A 19,868-nucleotide genomic window follows, 5' to 3' on the forward strand; every position below is an offset into this window, starting at 1 on the left:
AGCAGTACAAAATGTGCTCCCGGCAAACATTCCACAGTCTACTGTAGCACTTCCAGCAGGTAAATACAGGTAGGCTGACAACGCGTCATTTTTAAATTTAATTTATTTATTTTTGTGTACATTTTTCTTAATTTGACTGACATACCATCGCTATAAAGATGCCCTGCTCTTTGAATATTTAATCCAAGACCACTAGTTCAAGTGTGGTTATGAAAAGTCACGGCAAACATGACTGGAAAGAGGTGGTTGGTTTTGACTTCCAGGCAGTTGTTTGAAGCATTTCGTAGATGCACACAATAATCAGCAGAACACACGCACACACAGTGCTGAGTTGAACACACACACACGCACACACACATCTGGAAAATGGGTTACAGTGGTTGAAGTTTCAAAAAGGTGTACTGTCCCCTTCTCTCAGCAGCAGTGATAAACCTTTGGATATCCTGAGAAATAAAACTGAAGCGTAGTAAAGATCAATGTATTCTACCGACAGGGTTGTGGGTTCTTTTTCAAGATAAATATATTCTCCCAATCTATTTTGTCTTTCGAATGAAGAGGGCAGAGGGAAAGGTTAAGGAATACCAGTTCAACTGTTCCACCAATATCCTTAATCCAATACAACGTGGGTCCTAAAAGCATCTCGTTAAAACAACAACATTAAATAAAAGCCTATCTAGCATTACGCACATGGTCCTACTGTCAGTTTCCTACTATTTATCACCTCCATAGGACGAGGAGCGGCTTTGAGATGAATGAAGACAACACAGGTTAAGAGAAGTGTTTCAGATCGTGCTGACACGAGGTCTCAGGGGCTGGCAGTGGGTGACCACCAAAACACTCTGCAGTGTTTGCCTGATCCCAGCCATGATGCTGCTGTTAATAAACCACCAGCAGTGTTTGGAAGGACTGCCCAAGCCAGGGCGAGAAGGGCAGGGCTTCCAATCTCCATTTCCTTGCACAAAGATTTGGGGTCTTAAGTTAGGATATGGGAAGTTTTGATTCTGATGAGGACAGAGCTACCTCAACAAGCTAAAAAGTGACAATGGCTCCCATTGCACCGCCCTGCCCTTCCCCTAACACCTCATTTCCCATTCCTCCCCATTCCTTTACTGCCAGAGGGGCTGTGTGAGGCTCAGGGCTGTGCTGCAGAGGAAAAAGGCAAGCAAAGACGAAGGCAACACAAACAAACACGAAGCAATTAAAAGAACGATGGGAGATGTGGTTTGATGTACTTTTGCCAACAAATCAAATGTTTTAATTGCTCTTTTTAAAAACACTTGCATTGTGTTTTTTAACTCTCTGAAATGGCAGAATGGCTCCCTGCACCCACCAAGCTGCACGTAAATGCAGACACACTCATAGCTTTGTGGAGCTACCGAATTTACTTTGAGACAAGTTTCTTTTGCATTCTGACAATTGGAGACAAGTTATTCACAAGAAGGCAAAGTTCATGCATGGCTTTGACAGCTCCGCTTTCTCATAAATGGTATTTGAAAAGCAGAAAGCAAATGAGGGCCAAAGCTCCATTTAAAGTTCACCTCAGATGCCTGAAAAGCATTTATACCCACATCCTTCTGAAGTCCCTGCTTTATGAACTTCTAATGAAATCCACATTCTGCTACCCAACACTTCTTATGCATAGGGGGAAGAAAAAACAAACCAGAAAACCAACGCAAGCTGTTAGAAAACAGATGCATCACAGAGTTCTTTATCAGCACGGCCTGGGCAGCTTTGGAAGCAACAGAGCAGCAAGATACATTTGCAAAGAGGAGGAAGGGAATGAAAAGAACAAGAAGAGCATGTCTGGGAGACCCCTGCCAGTCTCCCACAGGTCTCATGTTTGGGACTGCACCCCTATGCTGCTATCAGTGCTCCACCATTCAGCACTTCCAGTGCGTTCCTGGCAGCCCTGAGCATCCCTGACCTGAGGGCTGATGGAGAACTCCAGGCTCCTGATACAGAAGAACCTGGCAGGAAGGCCTGGACTAACCCAGCTCATCTCAAACCAGATTGTACTTTTCAGGTGGCGAATCTTATCAGAAATGCAGTGCACTCATGCTTGGAGCACCAAGCATTTAGCAGCTAAGACGATCTCTGGTGCTACTCAATCCCCTCTGGAAGGAACCATTACAACCCAACTGGTGCTTCTCCTATTAAAACCAAACAAAGGTGAGCAGATTTATTCAGAAGACTCCAAGATGCTTAAAGAAGTGGAAAAAAATGTTTTTTTTTTAAAAAAAAAAAGATTACTTCATCTCTAATTCCAGAGCAAACCAAGTCACTGAAAGAAAATCTGAACTGCTATAAACATTGAACACATTAAAAAAGAGAAGACTTCCAACTTGCCACTTTGCCTGTGTCCTCTTGAACACCAGCACAACCACTGGGAAGGGGTTACTTTTCCACTCAGCTCAGTTCTCCTTAAACTTTTTAGCTTAAAATACATAGAAATATCTTCATTACAAATTCCCCACCATCTCAAGACAGTAGATTTCACAAGTTGAGACAGAAACTCTACAAATTTCATAAATTTTGATGCCAAACATGGATCTTTGCCATTAAAACCGTCGTTCAATAAATTGAAGACTTTGGGCACTTTTAGACAGAGAAATGACAGGTTTTACTCCAACATATCCTCAGTTTGAGAGACGCTACATTTAGCAGCTTCCCCCCAATGTATTGCTATTAACAAATAAATGCCAAATTCCAACAGTTGTGGATGTGGTGATCATTTCCAGCAGCCCCAATGGCACAGTGACAGCCACCACCAAACACAAGCTGCTCAACTCATGGCTGCAGAGGAAGCAAAATGGGGGTAGACTTTAGAAATTCACAACACACCCATTATATGGAAATGTTTGGAGCCAGACTCTGGGTCTGGTGATGCTATGGCTTTTTTTCTGTTTGTAGAGCCCCACCTTGACTTAAGCCCACCAAGCATGGGCTGTTATTAGATATTTTCCTGGGAGGTGCCCAAGGCCATTGTATGGGATCCTGGGCAGCCTGAAGTGGTGGGTGGCAACCCTGTCCACAGCAGGAGGTTGGAACTAGATGATCTTTAAAGTCCTTTCCAACCTAAGCCATTCTATGATTCATTCTGTACTTACGGAAGGCTCACAACTAAATGCAGGCAAAATGTGGATGGAGAATTCTGCAGCTGCACCTGTATACGATAAATTCAATCTCGACAGCCTACACCAAAGGCTGTAATTCTTCTTTAAACAAACCTTTTTGGCTCTTGCAAGGCACTTAATATACATCTCTTCACTCTGGCTGTCTAACTGGAAGACATCATGTCCCTTCCCACTCTTCCCACTACCCTTCCTGAAAAGAAGCACACAGTTGAGCTGGGAGATACTACAGACTCAGATATTGTTTCTGGACACTCTGAGATGGCTGCAAGGTCTTTCTAAGAGGAACAGACAAGGAAAAAAAGGCAACATGGCAGACCCCAATTCCTCCATCACACATAACCATGGAGGATCTGCCTCTACCTGTGTTTTTAGAGGCCAGGCATGTACTTGTGACCATCCTGCTCCTTTCTGCTCAGTGCTGGCTGCCTCTCCCCATTGCACTTGTCTCTAGCCTCCTGCTGGCATCATCTGATTCGGACCCTTGCATGCTGGATCATGGCATTATGGAAAGACCGCAGAGTGATCTCTTATTTTCTCAAAAAGAGTAATAATTTCGGGCAAAACCAGACTGAATTAGGATAAACCCTGAACTGGCCTGAATTCTTTCTTAGTGAGAAACCAAACACGAATTTTCCTGATCTGTTCAGCAATACTCGGGGTGGGTGTGTTTATTCTCTATTTTAAAATTACACTATTCTGAGCTTCCTGGATTTAGCTGGACCCAAAAGTGAAAGTAACATACCAAAATACCCCGAAATAAACTTCTAGGAAGGGTTTTCAGGTCTGGCTAAAACCACACAGCTTTGGAAATTGCCGAAAGCCGTCTGATCTTTCGAGATTTCCATCTCTATTTCCAGCGCGTTTTAAGACACTTCCAAGCATTTCCCAGCTTATCCCCGCGGTACCTCGCAGCCGCTGGAGTGGTGCCCCATCGTTTAGAGAAACCCAAGAGCCTTTCGAGGAAGGAAACGCAGCCCGGCCCGCAGGCTGGCTGCCGGCAAGGGCGAGCCATGGGGCTGCTCTGCTTCCAGCAGGGATTTTTCCTGAGATGGAGGAGAAGTAAGAACACACGTCAGGGAGTATTCCAACGGCTCGGGGAAGCTCTCACCTTGGCTGGATACCTGTGGGCAAGTGCTGGATAGCATACAGGCATTGCCTTCTTCTCCCAAAGACCTTTTTCTTTTGCCTTCCCTCTGCCCGACCACCTGAAAAAAAAGCTGCTAGTAAAATCCCAGATGGTAAAATGCAAAATGTGACTGTGACTGTAGGGAAGAGGTCAGTGGAGGCTAAGAGCTGGCCAGCCATCCAGCAGTGTGCTAAAGCACGCCGTGCAACACGTGTCGCACAGCCACAATCATTCCTAGCAGAACAACACTGCCCACAGTACAGGTCCCTGCAGGATTCCTTTGTTCCCGTGGCAGTTATAAACATAACCAACCAAAAGATGGGAATTTACTCCTTAAAATATTTACTCTCTTCTTTCTCAGCTACAGAGGCAGTTCCCAAGCCTTTCCCATCATTCATGCCCAATGAAACTCACTGACAAGCTCAATGGGGGAAGCAGCAATGCACAAGGCCACACAGCAGGCACCACTACCAGCTCACTTGCAGTTCTTCCCTGGTTTTCTTTTGGGTTTTAAATTTTGTTTCATTTACAGGCACTGGGGACACAGTGATATCTAGGACACATGACAAAATGCATCACCTAAATCCATTACTCTCTGTCTGTTGAGCTCTCCTCGATCAACTTCAATTCTTCCTTGGCAGAGAGGACAAACAACAGCTGCTCAACAAAGCACTTAGTTTGTTCCTATGCCATTAAAACCACCCTTGCAGGTTTTTGCAGTCCTAAGTGCAGACCACTGGCACCACCACCTCCAAGCTGAATCTGTGCTCATCTCCAAACACAAAAGATGAGATTCAAGTGAGCTTTTTCTAGCCCTCCTTAATAACAAAATCAACTGCTTTTATAGTGCAGGGTTCCGTGAAGGAGCTGCATCCTTTCAGCCTGAAACATTGCTTCATACTGCGCTGAAAGTATCTCTTCCAGCCACAGTCCAGGAGAGTGAATCTCAGTGCACTGCAGAGCTCAGGCCTGCCAGAGCACTCGTCAAATTTCATATTATCCATCTGCTCCAGTAAAGGCTGAGCTGAAATATTAATTAGGAGATCTGATCCCTTCTCACCAGAAACAATCTGGATTTTATAGCTCAGCCAGAGGCCAGAGAAGCAGACAAAGCTCTGTGATACATCCTTTGCTGCTGGTTAAAGGCTTTCAAGGAAATAAGTAACTTGGGGGAGAGGACACAGACTATAAAACACATGGACATCTGGTCTGTTATGTCCACCCACCATCTCCCCCACACTCAGCCCCTTTCTCCTAAGTGCATGCTCAGAACAGAGAGAGATAACTCCTCTAACATAAACAGCTATAATATGGCAATAAAGATTAATGAGTGAAACTTGCCATTTTATGTATAATCCATGGGGATTTACAATCATTAATCTTTATTAGTATGTAGTAACTGTTTAGACATTAAGGACAGATTCTCAGCTGGACAAAACTGGCCTTATTCCAGCAAAGCCAATGGAGCAATGCCAGTTTACACCCTCTGTGACCCTGGCTTTAAATGAGAGCCATCCCCACCTGCAAGAATTGTATCACTAGCAGTATTTCCCCAACAGCAGGGGCTGACCAGCGAAGGCAACTATTAGTCTTTCTCTGTATCTGAAAAAGAGAGCTGCATGTGTCCAGGAAGCTCAACAATAGACATGTCAATAAACATGAGGAAATTCAATGAAAAAGCAACAGCAACAAAAGGAACCCCAAGGAGCAGGGAAGTGGATGATTCTTGAGGCAAGACTATAAGATCTGGTTTGGCAGGAGCATAACTAAGAGGGATGTAGCAATCTTTGGCATGTGAAAGAGTGAAAGCACCAAGACTGGCTCCCAGAGTTCCTCTAAGAGGAACAAGATGGAAGAGAAGGAAAAAAAAAAAAAGAGCATCTTGGCTGGCTTTTCTGAGAGAGGAGTTTGGGTTTTGTTTTTAATAAAAAAGAGGCCTATTAAACAAGGGAGCTGGTGGGAACCTTGTCTGAACTACACCAGACCAGCCACTAAAGCAATGCTGCATTAGCCGAGTGGGATTTCCTCTTCCAAAACGTCTAGGAAAGAAGGGAAATGTTCAGGTACATACTTTGCTTCTGCAAACATGGAGAAATCCTGGCTAATGCTGTGTGTGTGGGTATCTCTGTCCTTTGGAACTAGGCACTGCAACGTCACACAGGTTAGGACCCCAGAGTCCCTTCCCACCAAGTCAAAATGCACCTAACACTGGCCCAACAGCCACACAACCACCTCCCTCCCCACCAGTCAAAGAACAGCGAGCTCAACTGCACTCAGTTATTTTAAGTGCTATCTCTACGTAGTTACCCACCAAGTGCCTCCAGAGACGGCAGTCCTGCCTCTTCAACAAGTACCTCGTTCCTTGCCACTAAAAGCAACAGAAGTCGGGGAAAAATGCAGACATACAATATGAAGCTACCTGTGTGAACGTCTGGAAAATCTCCAGAGAAGATGGACGTTCCACCCACCGCAGCAGGGTGGCCCTTAAAAACAGTAACCATCAAATGCTCTCCAAGTTCCCCATCAAGTTTAATGGACAGTGGGCTTCTGGAGTCCCAGAAAGAAGCCTTCCTGCCAGCCACAGTTCAGGACCCCTAGAAATGGCAAAGCCTCAAGCATGGAGGAGGTCGCAAGAACATCAGGAGTTGTAAGGAATTTGGCACGTTGGAGAAAATAGATGATGAACATCATGCCCCTGTGGTCTCCCTCTTCCTGCCATGAGGATGGGCTATGTCTCACACAGCCAGATCAACACTGCTTTGGCTGAGAAGAGAGCAGCAGAGAGGCCCTGCCTTGCAAATGTCTCACTGTGCTGGAATTAATTCACACTGCTGGTCCAAGCCATGGCTCAGTGCTCAGCTCTGGGCAGCTTTTCACTCCTTTTTACTCCCTGGGGTGTTTTGGTTTGTTTCAGGTTTGTGGCATGAGACCTGCTGCTTCTGCAATTTAAATATCCTGACTCGGGACAATCTAACACCCTGTGTGCTGCCCACAGTTCTGCACTGTCTGAAGACAAAGGAGCCTTTGGAAGAACAGCTTCAAGCCTCAACACCAGGGCATGGGGCATGGTTGCTGGAAAAGGCTAAACATCCCACAAATTGTGCCTCTCCCAGCCAAACCTGTGCTCAGGTTACATCCGAAAAAGATTCTGAGTACTGAACAAAACCCTTTCATCTTTACTGAGTTTACAATCAAATAGAAGAAGAGTCTGATTGTTGTTTTGCAACCTTGCAGGCAGGAATCCCTGGCTCTCCTCCTTGCTCCGAGGCCACCAGCTCAGGCTTCTCTCTAAGAATACCCTTGATCAGGCCAAGCCTTGTGTCCACAAAGAGGGATGCAGAGACAGCATCTGCATTCCTCTCCTCCTCCAAGTACCTTCCACAGTGGCAATCAATGCAGATCACTGGTTTTACCCAAACTGGCCATACAGATTCACACTTTGGGCTGACGTAAATGACTTTTAAAGGAACAAAGTCATGGAGAATCAGGAGGAAGTGAAGTGATTTGTTGCATGCTCTATTGTAATGTCATTAAAACAAAGGGATTAGACAGCCCAAGCACTGCAAGAGCAAAAGGCATAAAAGAAAGTACTCAGCATGTAGTGTTGAGGCATGCAGGAATCATTTTAGAGGGTTACTAGCTGCAGACAACACTGACATTAATTTTCTATTGGAAAACGATGGTGACATTAATATCTGCTATTAATACTGAACTTTGACAGTATCTCATAAATTCAACCTGTCAATTACAATGGCACTGAAATAAAGGTGCTGTGAGGTCAAGAGGATGCGGTGTCCAAATGAGACTTATATTCCAGGAGAAAAGTAGCAAAAACAATCTTGAACAAAAGCATCAGATCCATATGTAGGAAAACCAAAGGGTGGTTTTAAATGTCATGTTTTTCAAAGCGAGAATTGATGCTGGAACCAACTCCATAAACTGGCTGGCCGGACTTTCAGCTGCAGCTGAGGACAATCAATCAAAACAGCTCTGTGACTCTGAGAAAGTGAGAGAGAGAAAACACACACGCACCACGGAATATGAGAGGGCAGATTACGAGCCATGCGAGGCCTTTTAAAATTACAGAGTGAAGTAAAACATCCTTGTGTTTCACCCACAACACAATGTGACCTGAAAGGTTCTCCTCGACGCAAAGTGGAATATGGAGCTTATTGTTACTGGGGGCCAGCAGGCTCGTGAAGCAGGGCCTGAGGAAGGGGAACCTCCTCCCCAAAGCCTGCATGACCCGTGAGCCCTTTGCACTAAGAAGTCACCTGCACCCTGCCTGCAGTGGAGGAGCACAAGGATCGATGAATCTCCTTCGATATGGAGCTGGACCTGACGATCCTTATGGGTCCCTTCCAAATCAGGATATTCTATGATATGGCCCCAGGGCAGAGCAGCACTGTTGTAGGGTTTGCAACCTACAGCCAGCCACAGTTATGATGTTGGCAGCGGCAGCCCAGGCACTGGTGTCTACGTGCACCTTTCCAAAGCAGTTGCGTGTCCCCAGCACCAGTGGTACTACCCTGCCACTCAGGGGTCCCTGCTCTAAATACTGCCCTTCTCAAGAGATCACTTCCCAGATGGCTGCTCAGGATAATCCTGAAGTCCAACCTACATCAATGGAGACTGATGCCACGAAACTAGGAGAGAAAGGGCTGTATTCCAGGCTGAATAACATCCTGCATAACCATCCTGCAGGGCATGGCATGCTTCCAGTTGGGATTTGGCTCTGAGAACTTGTACAGAAGTGATGGGTGGGGAGGGGAAGCATGCAGAGGGGCACGAGGCACACACACAGGCTGCAGTGCAGCCATACACACAGGCACCCTATAGGACTAGGGGAAGGAGCCACGGGCAAAGGCAAAGGATTCATAGCCTGGTAATGCAGCTGTGCAGGTCTGGCTCGGTCAAACCAGCACCAAGCTGGTGCCTGCCAGTGGCCTTGCTCCAGACGCAGCAATGCCTCGCAGTGCTTGGCCCCCCTTCTCTGGAAAGAAACCATGTTACCTAAAAGCAGAGTGGGTCACCATATTCCCCCTCCCACCCGGACAGCCCTTGGCTAGCAGCTTTTCTCTGCAGACTTGGCCAACAGCAACAAGCTCCTGGGACAGGTGGGCTGTAGCTTCCCTGCATGGTTTTCCCAGCTGCTGCCCTGGTGGGGGGACACCTGCAGCCCATGTTGGAGCCCGGCACTCCTGGCTGCCTCCAGTATCACAACCAGAGGTGGACATGGCCCAAATCACGTGCCAGCACAGGCTCCAGGGGAGCACTCCTGAAGTCTGTAGGCAAACACAGGGAGATTGCTGCTTAGGCAGTGCTGAAAACCCTGGAAACCTGTGCTGAGTTATCCCTGCTTTTTCAGACATCCCGCTGTGTAGTTTGCCTTTCTTATCTGGAGGAGGTGAGAGGAGTGCCCTTTTATGCCCAAAGCAGCACATCCCCAGCCCAGGTGAGCCCCAGACACTGCAACGCTGCTGGGCTTGAGGGCAGGTGGGGACCAGGCTCCTCCTGGTCTTTGTGCAACGTTCCGGACAAGTCGTTTCCCTCTGGGACTCCTATCCCAGAAACTCACCCAACAATATCTTCCCACCCCGGACCTCATCACCTGCCCAGTCCTGCAGGGTAAGGGGCAGGACATCGGGCATGGGCTTTCCCTGTGCAGAGGCTGGCAGAGCACCGTGGGCATCAGGCTGCCTGGGCTCAGAGCGTGGTCTCTGGAGGTGAGGTGACCTCACGGAATGCCGGGGTTCCCTCCAGCACAGCAACGCTGCCTCACACCCTATGAAGGCAGCTCAAAGAGCTGAACTGAGATCCTTGTCTATAAATTCTTTTTAGGATGCACATTAAATATTATCCACAACACAGACACTTCTCTTCTTTCTCTTTTCCTCTGGCACCTTTTTCCCCAGCAAAGCCCTAGGACTATTGCTTGCTGTGGCCTCATTTAGCATCATCATCATCACCACACATTCATCCTCATATAAAACAGAAATCTATTCCATCAAGCACTTAACATAAATATTAAAATAATGGAAGGGACAAAATATAAATCTACATACAACTTCATGACTACCATAGCACCTATTACCATGACAAAGCAAATTCCGGTTCAGGAGGAAGGAAAAGGGAAGGAGGAAAAAGTTAGGAAGAGGGATTTTGACTGTCATTAAATATGTAAATCACTCTTAATTTTTGTTGTTGTTGTTGTTTTGCTTTCGTTTCAAGGTTACCAACCTTATTAAAATTCATTTCACTAACCAGCTCGTTCTATGTCACTATGGATACCAAAGAACCCTTTTAAAAACTTCGGCGAGGTGGGGGTTTCTCAGAATAAAAACAAAACAAAACAAAACACGGCGACTTTCTGTTGGTGCTTCCATGACAAGTCCTGCCACGCGCCCCTCCCCTGCACCCACCAGTCCACAGAAGGGCAATTCATACAAAGTCCAGTTCTCAGTCTCCCAGGATGAGTTTGACAAAAGAGGCGACGTCTGTCTCTTTGGATTCGTGCAGGGTGAAGAAAGGATGTTGCTGGGAAGAGAAGAAGAGTGAAAAAAGAACAGAAAAGTTTATTATTCACAATGCTGAGGATTGAATCTAACGTCTTTTCAGGCAGTCTTCTAGATGGTGGCAAACACTCTGTTGCTAGCATCATTTTCAGGATGGATATTAGGAAACCTTTCTCCAAAAAAGTGGGAATGCACTGGCACAGCTGCCCAGGGAGTGGTGGGGTCACTGTCCCTACAGGAGTTCCAGAACCGTGGCACTGAGGGATGTGGGCAGTGGACACAGTGGGGGTGGGCTGGGGTTGGACTTGATCTTGGAGGTTTTTCCCAACCTTAATGCTTCTATGACTCTACAATAATATTGGGCTTTCCATGTTTTGCAGCTGAGACACTTCTAGGAGGCCCACGGGGCCACTTCACAAAGGCTGTGGATTTGTGCCACGCTCTGGCATTCTCTCTTTCCACCTTGCCCTGCCTGGGAGGGCTGACCTGGGCTGCTCTTGAAGCAACAGAGAGTACAGAACAACGTCTCTAGCACGTCGTGCCCAGCAGCCTGGGAGCAAGGGAAAACCTCGCAGGAAGGCTGACTGCAGTGGGTTTTCCCTCAGCTTCCTGCTTTATCTGTGTATTTACCCTCCGGTGACTTTTGAGTCTCATTTCTTCCCTGCAATTGCTCATTCTCACAGCAGGAGATGGCTACCTTACCCCTAAATGCCGCAGAGAGGAAAGCCATCCTGGCTGGAAAGCCATCCCCAGCTGTATGTTTAACTACTTAATCGTGACCAACATGGGAAGACATCCTGCCAGAAAATCCTGCCTGCATTTCGGTGCAAATGGAAAAATATGTGGAAGGATTAAAATACACAACTGAATACCCCCAGAAGCTCCTTTCTGCTAGCACCAGCAACTCCGTTTGTACCAGGGCCTGTAATGCATCAGTCGAAGCCAGCTTCCACCTGAAATCACCAAAACACTCTTCGACACCCACTGTCTTGGCAGTTAATTGTATTTATTTGTATTGAGAGTGTTAAAGAGAACCAAATGGCAGCTGGGGCCCTGCAGGGCTTGCAGGCAACCTCGGCTCTGTGTAAAACATAGCTGTGCTTCCCATACACAGCCTGGGGGAGCTCGGTTCGATTCCTGACTCTCTCCACTCAAGCCGGATTTTTAAAGATATTTTGGGGTTTGTGGGTTTTCCAAAGCTGTTACCACCCCATCCCTGAGAGCTGGCTATGTCAAACATCTATGGCAGTGGACAAGTGGAGGGAGAAGAGGGGCAGAGAAAGGAGACTTTCCGAGGTGGACTTGAGATGAAAGTTATACAGCGACCAAAGAGGCAGCTCTGAGCAGCCAGAAAACAACCAAAGGCACAGCAGCAAGGAAGAGGAAACACAGTTCCGTGGAGAATAGAACTGAAAGGGGTTGTGGTAAGGATTCAGACATAATTTAAGGTCTCCCTGGGTCAGACACTCACAGGAATTAAATGTCCTGAATAACTCTCAGAGTTATTCAGAGAAATGACCCAAATGGTCTACTGTATTATTATCCTATCGAGATGCCACTGCTTTCACACCCCAGCTAACTCACACCCAAAGCAGGGCCGCCACAGCCCAGATGCACCCACACCCATGACATGAATGGCAGCACTGCCCTCCAGCCCTGTCTGTCTGTGAACCCAACCCCTCTGCAATGTCTGAGTCCAGTTACAGCACAACCCCCCCCCGTGGTGGGTGAGAAGTGCTCCCTGCAACGTGCAGACCACCGGGGAGGAGTCCTGCAGTAGTTTCATGCTCCACTTCACCTGGGGAAGTGGTTTTTTAAATGAGATTAAGCATCCATATCAGTTTTCCTGATGCTCAAGATAGCACAGAGTCATATTTTCCATGAGAAACCTCAATTCCACAGGAAAGCAAGGGAGCAGTCTTGGTCTAAATGGCAAGTCCAATCCAGTACCACAACTTAATGCCATAACAGAGAGAGGAGGGAGAAAAAAAAAAAAACAAAAACACAACAGAACAGCAACCCTCAACCACAGGACCTCACAACATTCATGTCAGCCATAAAATACCACAGCATTGAGATACTCTGGAGAGGTGATCCAAGAACCTAATTCAATAGAAATGCACTCGCTTGCCAATGGGTATTAATGCTGCAACAGACAGAGCTGCGCTGGTGAACCTTTTGATAAAAGGCCATTTGGCAAAGTTCAGAAATACACTTAAAATATGTATGTGTTTATTCAATAGTAATTAAAAAAAAAAAAAAGAAAAAAGAAAACAACATAAAGCTCAAGCCTCCCTCTGTCTGAAACCAGTATTTGGGCAAACTGTGTGTAAATCAGATTTATACATAGAAAAACTGCATTACAGAGCCCAGCAAAAATGCCACTGGAATTATTTATTGCTTATATTTCACTTTTGAAAGGTGCAGCGATTTCTGGCATGTCTTGCAGCCAGAGAACACCTTCAACCCTGGCACCTTTGCACTGTGGACAACTCCAACTACTCCAAGCAGAGCAGCAGTGAGGCTGAGGATGTCACCCCCTGGATGACACAATGCACATCCTAAGGGCAGGAGACACCAATACGCAGGGAACAAAGGCACTTCCCAGACTTCAGCTGTCAATAAGGTGACAAAGAGATGAGATGCTTGAGTTAAACACTGGCTTTCCAAGCTCCCCTGCTTTTGGTCAGCTTTTAGCAGCATCAGGATCAATACCACAACATCAGGAGAGAGGCCATGAAGCTGTGGAGCCCTGGCAGAAAAACCTCAGCACAGACCATCCTGTGCCAGCTCCAGCCCAGAGCTGACCGAGTTACGTCAATGTCTGCACTGCTGGAAGTTCCTCAGCAGTTAAGTGCATCTGACTTCGAAGCCCTGCACTGCTCTGCATTTCCTTCGTTGTGAGCCTTTACCAGCATCTTCTTCCTCAGTTATTCCTCTTTCCTAGACATGCTCACAGTCTCTAAGCAGCAGACAGAACTCAATAACTGGAATTATTAGTCACAGACTTGTCTATGTCCAAAGTTTCCTCTCCCCACACACCATGGCAGGAGAGCTCAAGACTGCTCCATTCCTGCAGCCCTCATGTTGCAAGCACTTGGCTTCAGTGTTTGAAGCCATCACACAAACCCAAGAGGAGGACTTTACCCTTGCAAAGTGATTCGCTGCAGCCTCATTCTTATCCCTTAGCAAATCTGTTCACTGTTTTACACTTTTTCTCCACTGATCTGACTGGAATAGCACTTGATTGACACCTCCAAGAGCATCTCTGGATTGCAGCACTTCCCACTGAAGTGTCATCATCCTCATTTCTGTTATGAAAATCGAGATGCTGAGTATCCCAAATCACAAGCCACTTCTGGACACCCTGAGTTCAGCATTTCATTACAACCCACCTCAGCTCTGAACCAATACACTGTTTAATCCAGGCACACTCACCATAAGCTCTGGGTATGTTGGCCGCTCTTTGGAATTTTTCTTCAAGCTTTAATGAAAAGAAAAAGAAGAAAATTGTTCAACGTTACACTCTGCATGAAAGTTAAGCAAGCCTGTAAAATCATACTGTGACAAAAACAAGGCTTCAAGTCCCTGTCGAGTAAGTTCAGCCACTTATCCATACTAAGCAAACAGCTTAGCCATTGAGGACACCTACAACAAATACAGCCACTGGCTACACCAGTGCTCTAGGTCCCAGGTCTGCAGACACCCTGTATAACACTTAATGCTCTGCCAGTTGCTGGGGTTCAGATACAATTGGGTTTTTTGGGGTAATATCCAGTAGGTCAGCTACTACGGGTAAGGCTGCAACCTTTGATTGGGAGTGGTGACCGAGTGGCTCCAAAGCACATGTACAACTATTTGTTTATCAGCCCGCTGTTATCAATGGGGACGGTTACATGGGACATCCTTTTTTCTCCTCTCCTACAACAGATGGCTCTGGAGAGTTGTAGCTGGAAGTTATTTTGGTTTCCCTCCTGCAGAAAATAGTTTTTAAAAGACAGGACGTAATCGCTACTCACTTCCTGACAGTGTATTTAGGGGAAAGACACTTGGAGCAACTTGAAAAGATCTTCACACACGTACACGTCGGTGGCGGGGAAAAGGTGTCACACTGAGCAAAACAAAAGTGAGAACCTCGGTGATGATAAGTTGCTCCTCTGCTGGGATTTGACGGAGCCCAGAGGAAGCAGAGTACACACACTGAATAGATATTTCCTGCTTGCTGTGTGTAGTGGGCTCGTGTTCAGTGTCATGTTGTGAATGAACAGAGGAACCTAGTAACGATACGTGCCAATATCGACGAACTGGAGGTACGGGATGTGTCACATCCTCTGGGCTGAAAAGCAACCCAAGCTGAGATGCTAAGGTGAATTTCAAGGTTGGCCGTGTTCAGAAGCAGGATTTGGGTATAGTCCTCTTAATTTAGACCCTCTACAAACAAAACCCTTATTCCCAGGTTACCAATACCAGGAAATTTGTTGACACTTTACTGATACCCATGTAGATCTTCAGGAACAAAGACCGTATTTGGATCTGATGCTAGCTCAGACGTCCCGGGAACTTCCCTGCTTTAGCTACAGGTCATGAGAGCTGCACCACTCCACCCAGCAGATGGTGAAGTTCACCCTGCCACCTGTTGAACTGCAGATAGCCTTAAACCAGTCCTGATACACTGACTTGATGTGACACGGTCTGCTGTCAGAAGTTCTGAATCCGACAGCACAAAACCACTACAGTCCGCAACCAAAGTGCGCTCCTGATTCCATGCAACTCTACTGGGCTTCAGTGATCCTAGATGGTAAGATTTGCAAAGAGAGAAAAAGCCATATGGCCCAGAAAGCATGAGCTTTCAAGATGTCAGTGCTGCTCAGAGAGGTCATTCCTCTCAATGCAACCACCATAAACAGCAGAGGACGTCTTGTTCCTAAATCAGCCTAAGGCAATAGCTGCAAGAAACCATGCTTGCAAATGCAAAATATGCCTCCATTCAGTGGGGAAGAAAAGCCTGCCTGGCACAAACAGGCAACTTAGCAATAACAAGCAGTGAGCCAGCAGCATGGGAGACAGGCGGCTGGTCCAAAATCCCAGCGTGGGTCTTGCAAAAATGGTGGGCATTCTGCAAGAGGGTTTTTCCAAGCCAGCTCCCACCTCCCAGAGACACAGAGAGGTCCCACCTTCCAGAGAGCAGCGTGGGTGTGTGCAGGTATTCCCCAGTGCGGGTTGGTGCACACAAATACAGGGACCTCGAAAACATGTTTGGACAAGACTCCAAAGCATCCGAGTGTCAGTACTTAAAGTTCCCAGGCAGGAGTGGCTGATAATCCCCTTCCTGGGTCACAGCAGAGCCTGCTGGGCTCCAGGCCCTGACACTGGCAGCTCAGGAACAGGCTCACATTTCTGTATTTGTCGATCTGCCGTCCTTTCTTGGCTGCCCTGCAAACCACCATCCACCTGCCAACTTGGCAAGCAGCGGATGGCACTGCAGCGCCTGGAAAATACAAATGCCTCCCAAGCGGTTTCCAGGGAAGCTGGAGGGAGAAGCAGTCAGGAGCCGTGGGGCCGCTGCCAGCTCTCTGTGAACCATACGACGAGGGCAGCTGTGAGTCTCCTCGGGTGCTGGGAGAGCCTGAGCTTTCACGCAGCGCTCCCGGCCTCCAGACAGCGCTCATCTGCTCCAGCCCTTTTCCTACGACGCAGCCAAATTCTCCTGCTGATTCCAGCTCTGAGTCCTGGGGAAAACAGAGCAGCAGCTGGAGGGTAGCGGAATGGCTGTGGATGGGGCCATCGTGGGGCAAGCTCTGTGCTGTGCCTGCCCTCAGTGCTGCTTCCCTCTGGAGCAGGGTGGCAGGAGGACATGGCCATTCCTGGGCTCTGCTCACCTTCTCTATTCTGCATTGCCAACCCTGTGCTGTTCATACAGAGACAACCAGCAGAGAAATCCTCCTTAATCCCTTCCTCCTGTGTCCTCTAAAAGGCTGAGCCTGGTCCTTAAGCCGGGAAGGCCATCACAGCCACCATCACCACACCAAGGACGCGCAGTCCCAGCCCAGTGCCAAGGCTCAGCACAGCTCAGCCCCCATCCTGCAGGTGTGAAGGCTCAGCCCTTACCCTGAGCAGTTATGATTCACAACCATCATCTTGTCCCCCTGATGTGGGGATGGGGACAGCACCTGCCTTCCTCAACTTCAGCTGGCTGGGGTCTGCAGGGCCAGGAGAGGGGGTTGAAGGATGGTTTGTTTACCATTGCGAGGTAAAATCGACGAATTCTGCTGAGAACTTGTCCGCTGGGAGCTGCGGCGACGGCTCCTCCACCACCTGCTTCAGCTGCTGGAAGGGCGTCCCCCAGGAGTCATAGGGAAAGCGCAGGATGGCCAGTTCGATCTGGGGGGAGACAGCACCCAACCTCAGCCCTGGAGAACACCCCACAGCCACCCCATAGGATTTCAACAGCCTGTGACTCCCACCCATGCACCCACACCACCCGTGGGTTTTTTGGCTCCGCATAAACACGTGGCATCTCATCACCCCACCAGGCTACAAGGCATCACATCTTGCATTTCACATCCCCCAGTATATAAGGAAGTCCTGAGAAGACCCAGCAGCCTCCATATACAGTCCTCCCCACTGCCATCTTGTTGCATGTCACTGAGGAGAGGTTTCAAGTTAAAAAAAAGGAACAAAGCCATACTGCAAAGGGTACCTGTGCTTTAAAAAGGCAAGCTGATGGCCTCCCCCTAAACACTGCTTCTCCTGGTGTACAAAGCGTATTATCAACACCCAATGCCTCCTCCTCCAAGAAGACTTTACTAAGCACTCAGTGCTGGGAGTGCTGTTTCAGATTGGAATCCAACCTGCTGCACTGATGGACACCGTTGCCTTAGCCCATGCTGCCATCTCCCGGCTGCCTGCAGCCACCACAGCACAGCTGTCCCCATCAGGGTGGCATGCTGCAAGGACAGCCACAGGTTGGACACCCAGTGGTTGGCCAACGTTTGGACAACCCTGGGGGCCAGTCCTGCCATGCCAATGCATCCAAAGCAGCAAGGATTTTGCAAAACAGCTCCATCCCCCTTACCCTCCACCCTACCATGTACTTGCTGGTATCTTGTAGAGCTGTGTACCCCTTCCCACCCTATCACATTCCCAGGGAATCACTGCCATCAGTGTCAGGGAGCTATGGGGAGGAAAACAAATACATGAAGCACAGCCAAGCCTCCAGCACTGTTGCAACCCCCAGACTGCCCTACCATTGTGATCCTCCTACCATTGTGATCCCCAGGCTCCAGATATCAGATTTGACGCTGTACCCCTTCTGGTTCAACTCCGGGTTAATTCTTTCAGGCTGCAAAGAGATGTAAAGCAGTTAAGAAAGAGGGATGGACCCAGTTCAATGCCTGCACCCAGGGCTCTCTGACTTCAGAGGGGTCTTTCTGAGATGTCAGGCCAGGGCCACGTAGCCCATGCTGCAGCCTGCTCCCTTGGCCACGGTGGCACCAGATGCAGCCCTACATCCTTGTCGGTAGGGGCAGCAGTGAAATGGGTCACCAGAAACACATGGCACCTGCATCAGGGAATGGGGTGATGCAGCTGACGCAGCACATCTGGCACAAAAAGGAGTGACGAGCCTCAGTTCCTCAGGACTGTGCTCTCTGTGCATGCATTCCACAGAAAGCAAGTCCAAAGGAGTGTTTTCCTCCCAGGAGAGTACTGTTGTCCCCAAAGGGCAAACAGCAAAAGTGCAACTGGGAGTAATTACAGAGCCTTCCCAAGGTCATGGGGAGGCAATAAGGCAGCAGGAAGCTGTGCCCAGGAAACCTGATTTGACCTGTGAGATCCACCTCTATCTCTGCTCCTTTACAAGCAGTTTCAGGGATATGTCTTCCAAAACGAGGCCCCAGGACAGGCTGGTGGCTGATCCTTCCCCCTTTAGGACGACCTGACACCCAGGCTCATGTTCCTCTGGCCGTCCCACAGCAGCTTGCACATGCAGCTTTTCGGCATCTCAACTTACAGCCATGTAGGGTTTGCATCCTGCATCCATGGTTTTAGCAACCGAGTCAACGAGGTAACCGCTAATTCCAAAATCGCACATTTTCACCTGCCCCTGCGTATTGATCAACACGTTAGAGGGCTTTACATCTGCAAGAAGGAACACATACCACAGTCACTGTCACGCATGGGTGGCTGAGCCAAGCCAAAAAAAGCCAAAGAGCTTCTTATCAGCAGAGGGCACCAAAGGTGCCTACGCAAACCCCAGCACTGCACACACAGCAGAAGCCCAGCTGGCTGCAGGGACTGCACATCCAGGTGACTGCCTCACGGGCCTACTGCATGTCTTGCGTGTCCTTTCACTTGCATGCTCCTCTCACTGGTCTGGGAGGTGAGAAGAAACCCTGTACACGGCCAATACATCCCAGCAAGCCAGGGCTGGCCACAGACATCAGAGCGCTCACAGGGAACAGCTTTGCAGAGCTGAAGACATCTCTAGGGAATGTCTGTGCAAGGCTGGAGCACTGGTGAGCTTCCAGTGAGGATGCTCTTGTGTCAGGACAAGGAAAACCCACAGGGCAGGGATGACAGGCAGACAGGAGGGGGTGAAGAGCAGTGAGGGTCGCAGTGGAAGAAGGAAGCAGTAAACTGAAATGAGGATCAAGATTTCAGAAGTGGCCTCTAAATTTAAAGATCCCAAGCTTGAAGGCAGTGTTAACAGCAGCAGGCGTGTGGGTGCTCCACACCTTATGGAAATCAGGCAAGCGTCTCAGCTATTTATTACTGCCAATTTATCTGCTTCCCATCATGGCCTTGTAATCCTTGGTGCCTTCGTGTTTGCATAATTCTCATGAAAGTGGTTATAATCACCATCAGCAAGGGAAATTAAGGCACAGAAAGAACCCAAAAGTGATATCCAGCTTGGAGTACAGGGGCTTTCCTGTGCAGTGGGGAATCCTCCCTGCCTGGGCTACTCCCAGGTGGAATTTCAGCACAAAGTCCATTTGCTGATCTGACTTATACGCCCAACACAGGCTTCTATCTTCTCTCATCCCAGGTCTGATCCTCAGAAGGGAGCAATCTTGACACCCGGAAAGAAGAGGT

At 48.1% G+C, this 19,868-nt stretch overlaps 1 protein-coding gene across 2 annotated transcripts in view; it reads right to left on the minus strand.

The window, feature by feature from the left end:
- Positions 1-84: 84 nt before the first annotated feature.
- The window catches only part of MAP2K6 (mitogen-activated protein kinase kinase 6), a 45,754-nt gene continuing 25,970 nt past the window's right edge, over positions 85-19,868 (minus strand). For both annotated transcript variants that reach the window (XM_031598853.2, XM_031598852.2), the window contains exons 8-12: positions 18,787-18,914; positions 18,040-18,117; positions 17,017-17,156; positions 14,214-14,259; positions 85-10,797 (exon numbers count right to left, since the gene is read on the minus strand). In XM_031598853.2, the coding sequence (XP_031454713.1) occupies positions 10,720-10,797; positions 14,214-14,259; positions 17,017-17,156; positions 18,040-18,117; positions 18,787-18,914 (470 nt within the window). In that variant the 3' untranslated portion in view covers positions 85-10,719. The remainder of the gene's footprint in view (positions 10,798-14,213; positions 14,260-17,016; positions 17,157-18,039; positions 18,118-18,786; positions 18,915-19,868) is intronic.

The sequence above is a fragment of the Phasianus colchicus genome, chromosome 20 (assembly GCF_987193195.1).
Source record: "Phasianus colchicus chromosome 20, bPhaCol1.hap1.1, whole genome shotgun sequence".
NCBI lineage: Eukaryota > Metazoa > Chordata > Aves > Galliformes > Phasianidae > Phasianus > Phasianus colchicus.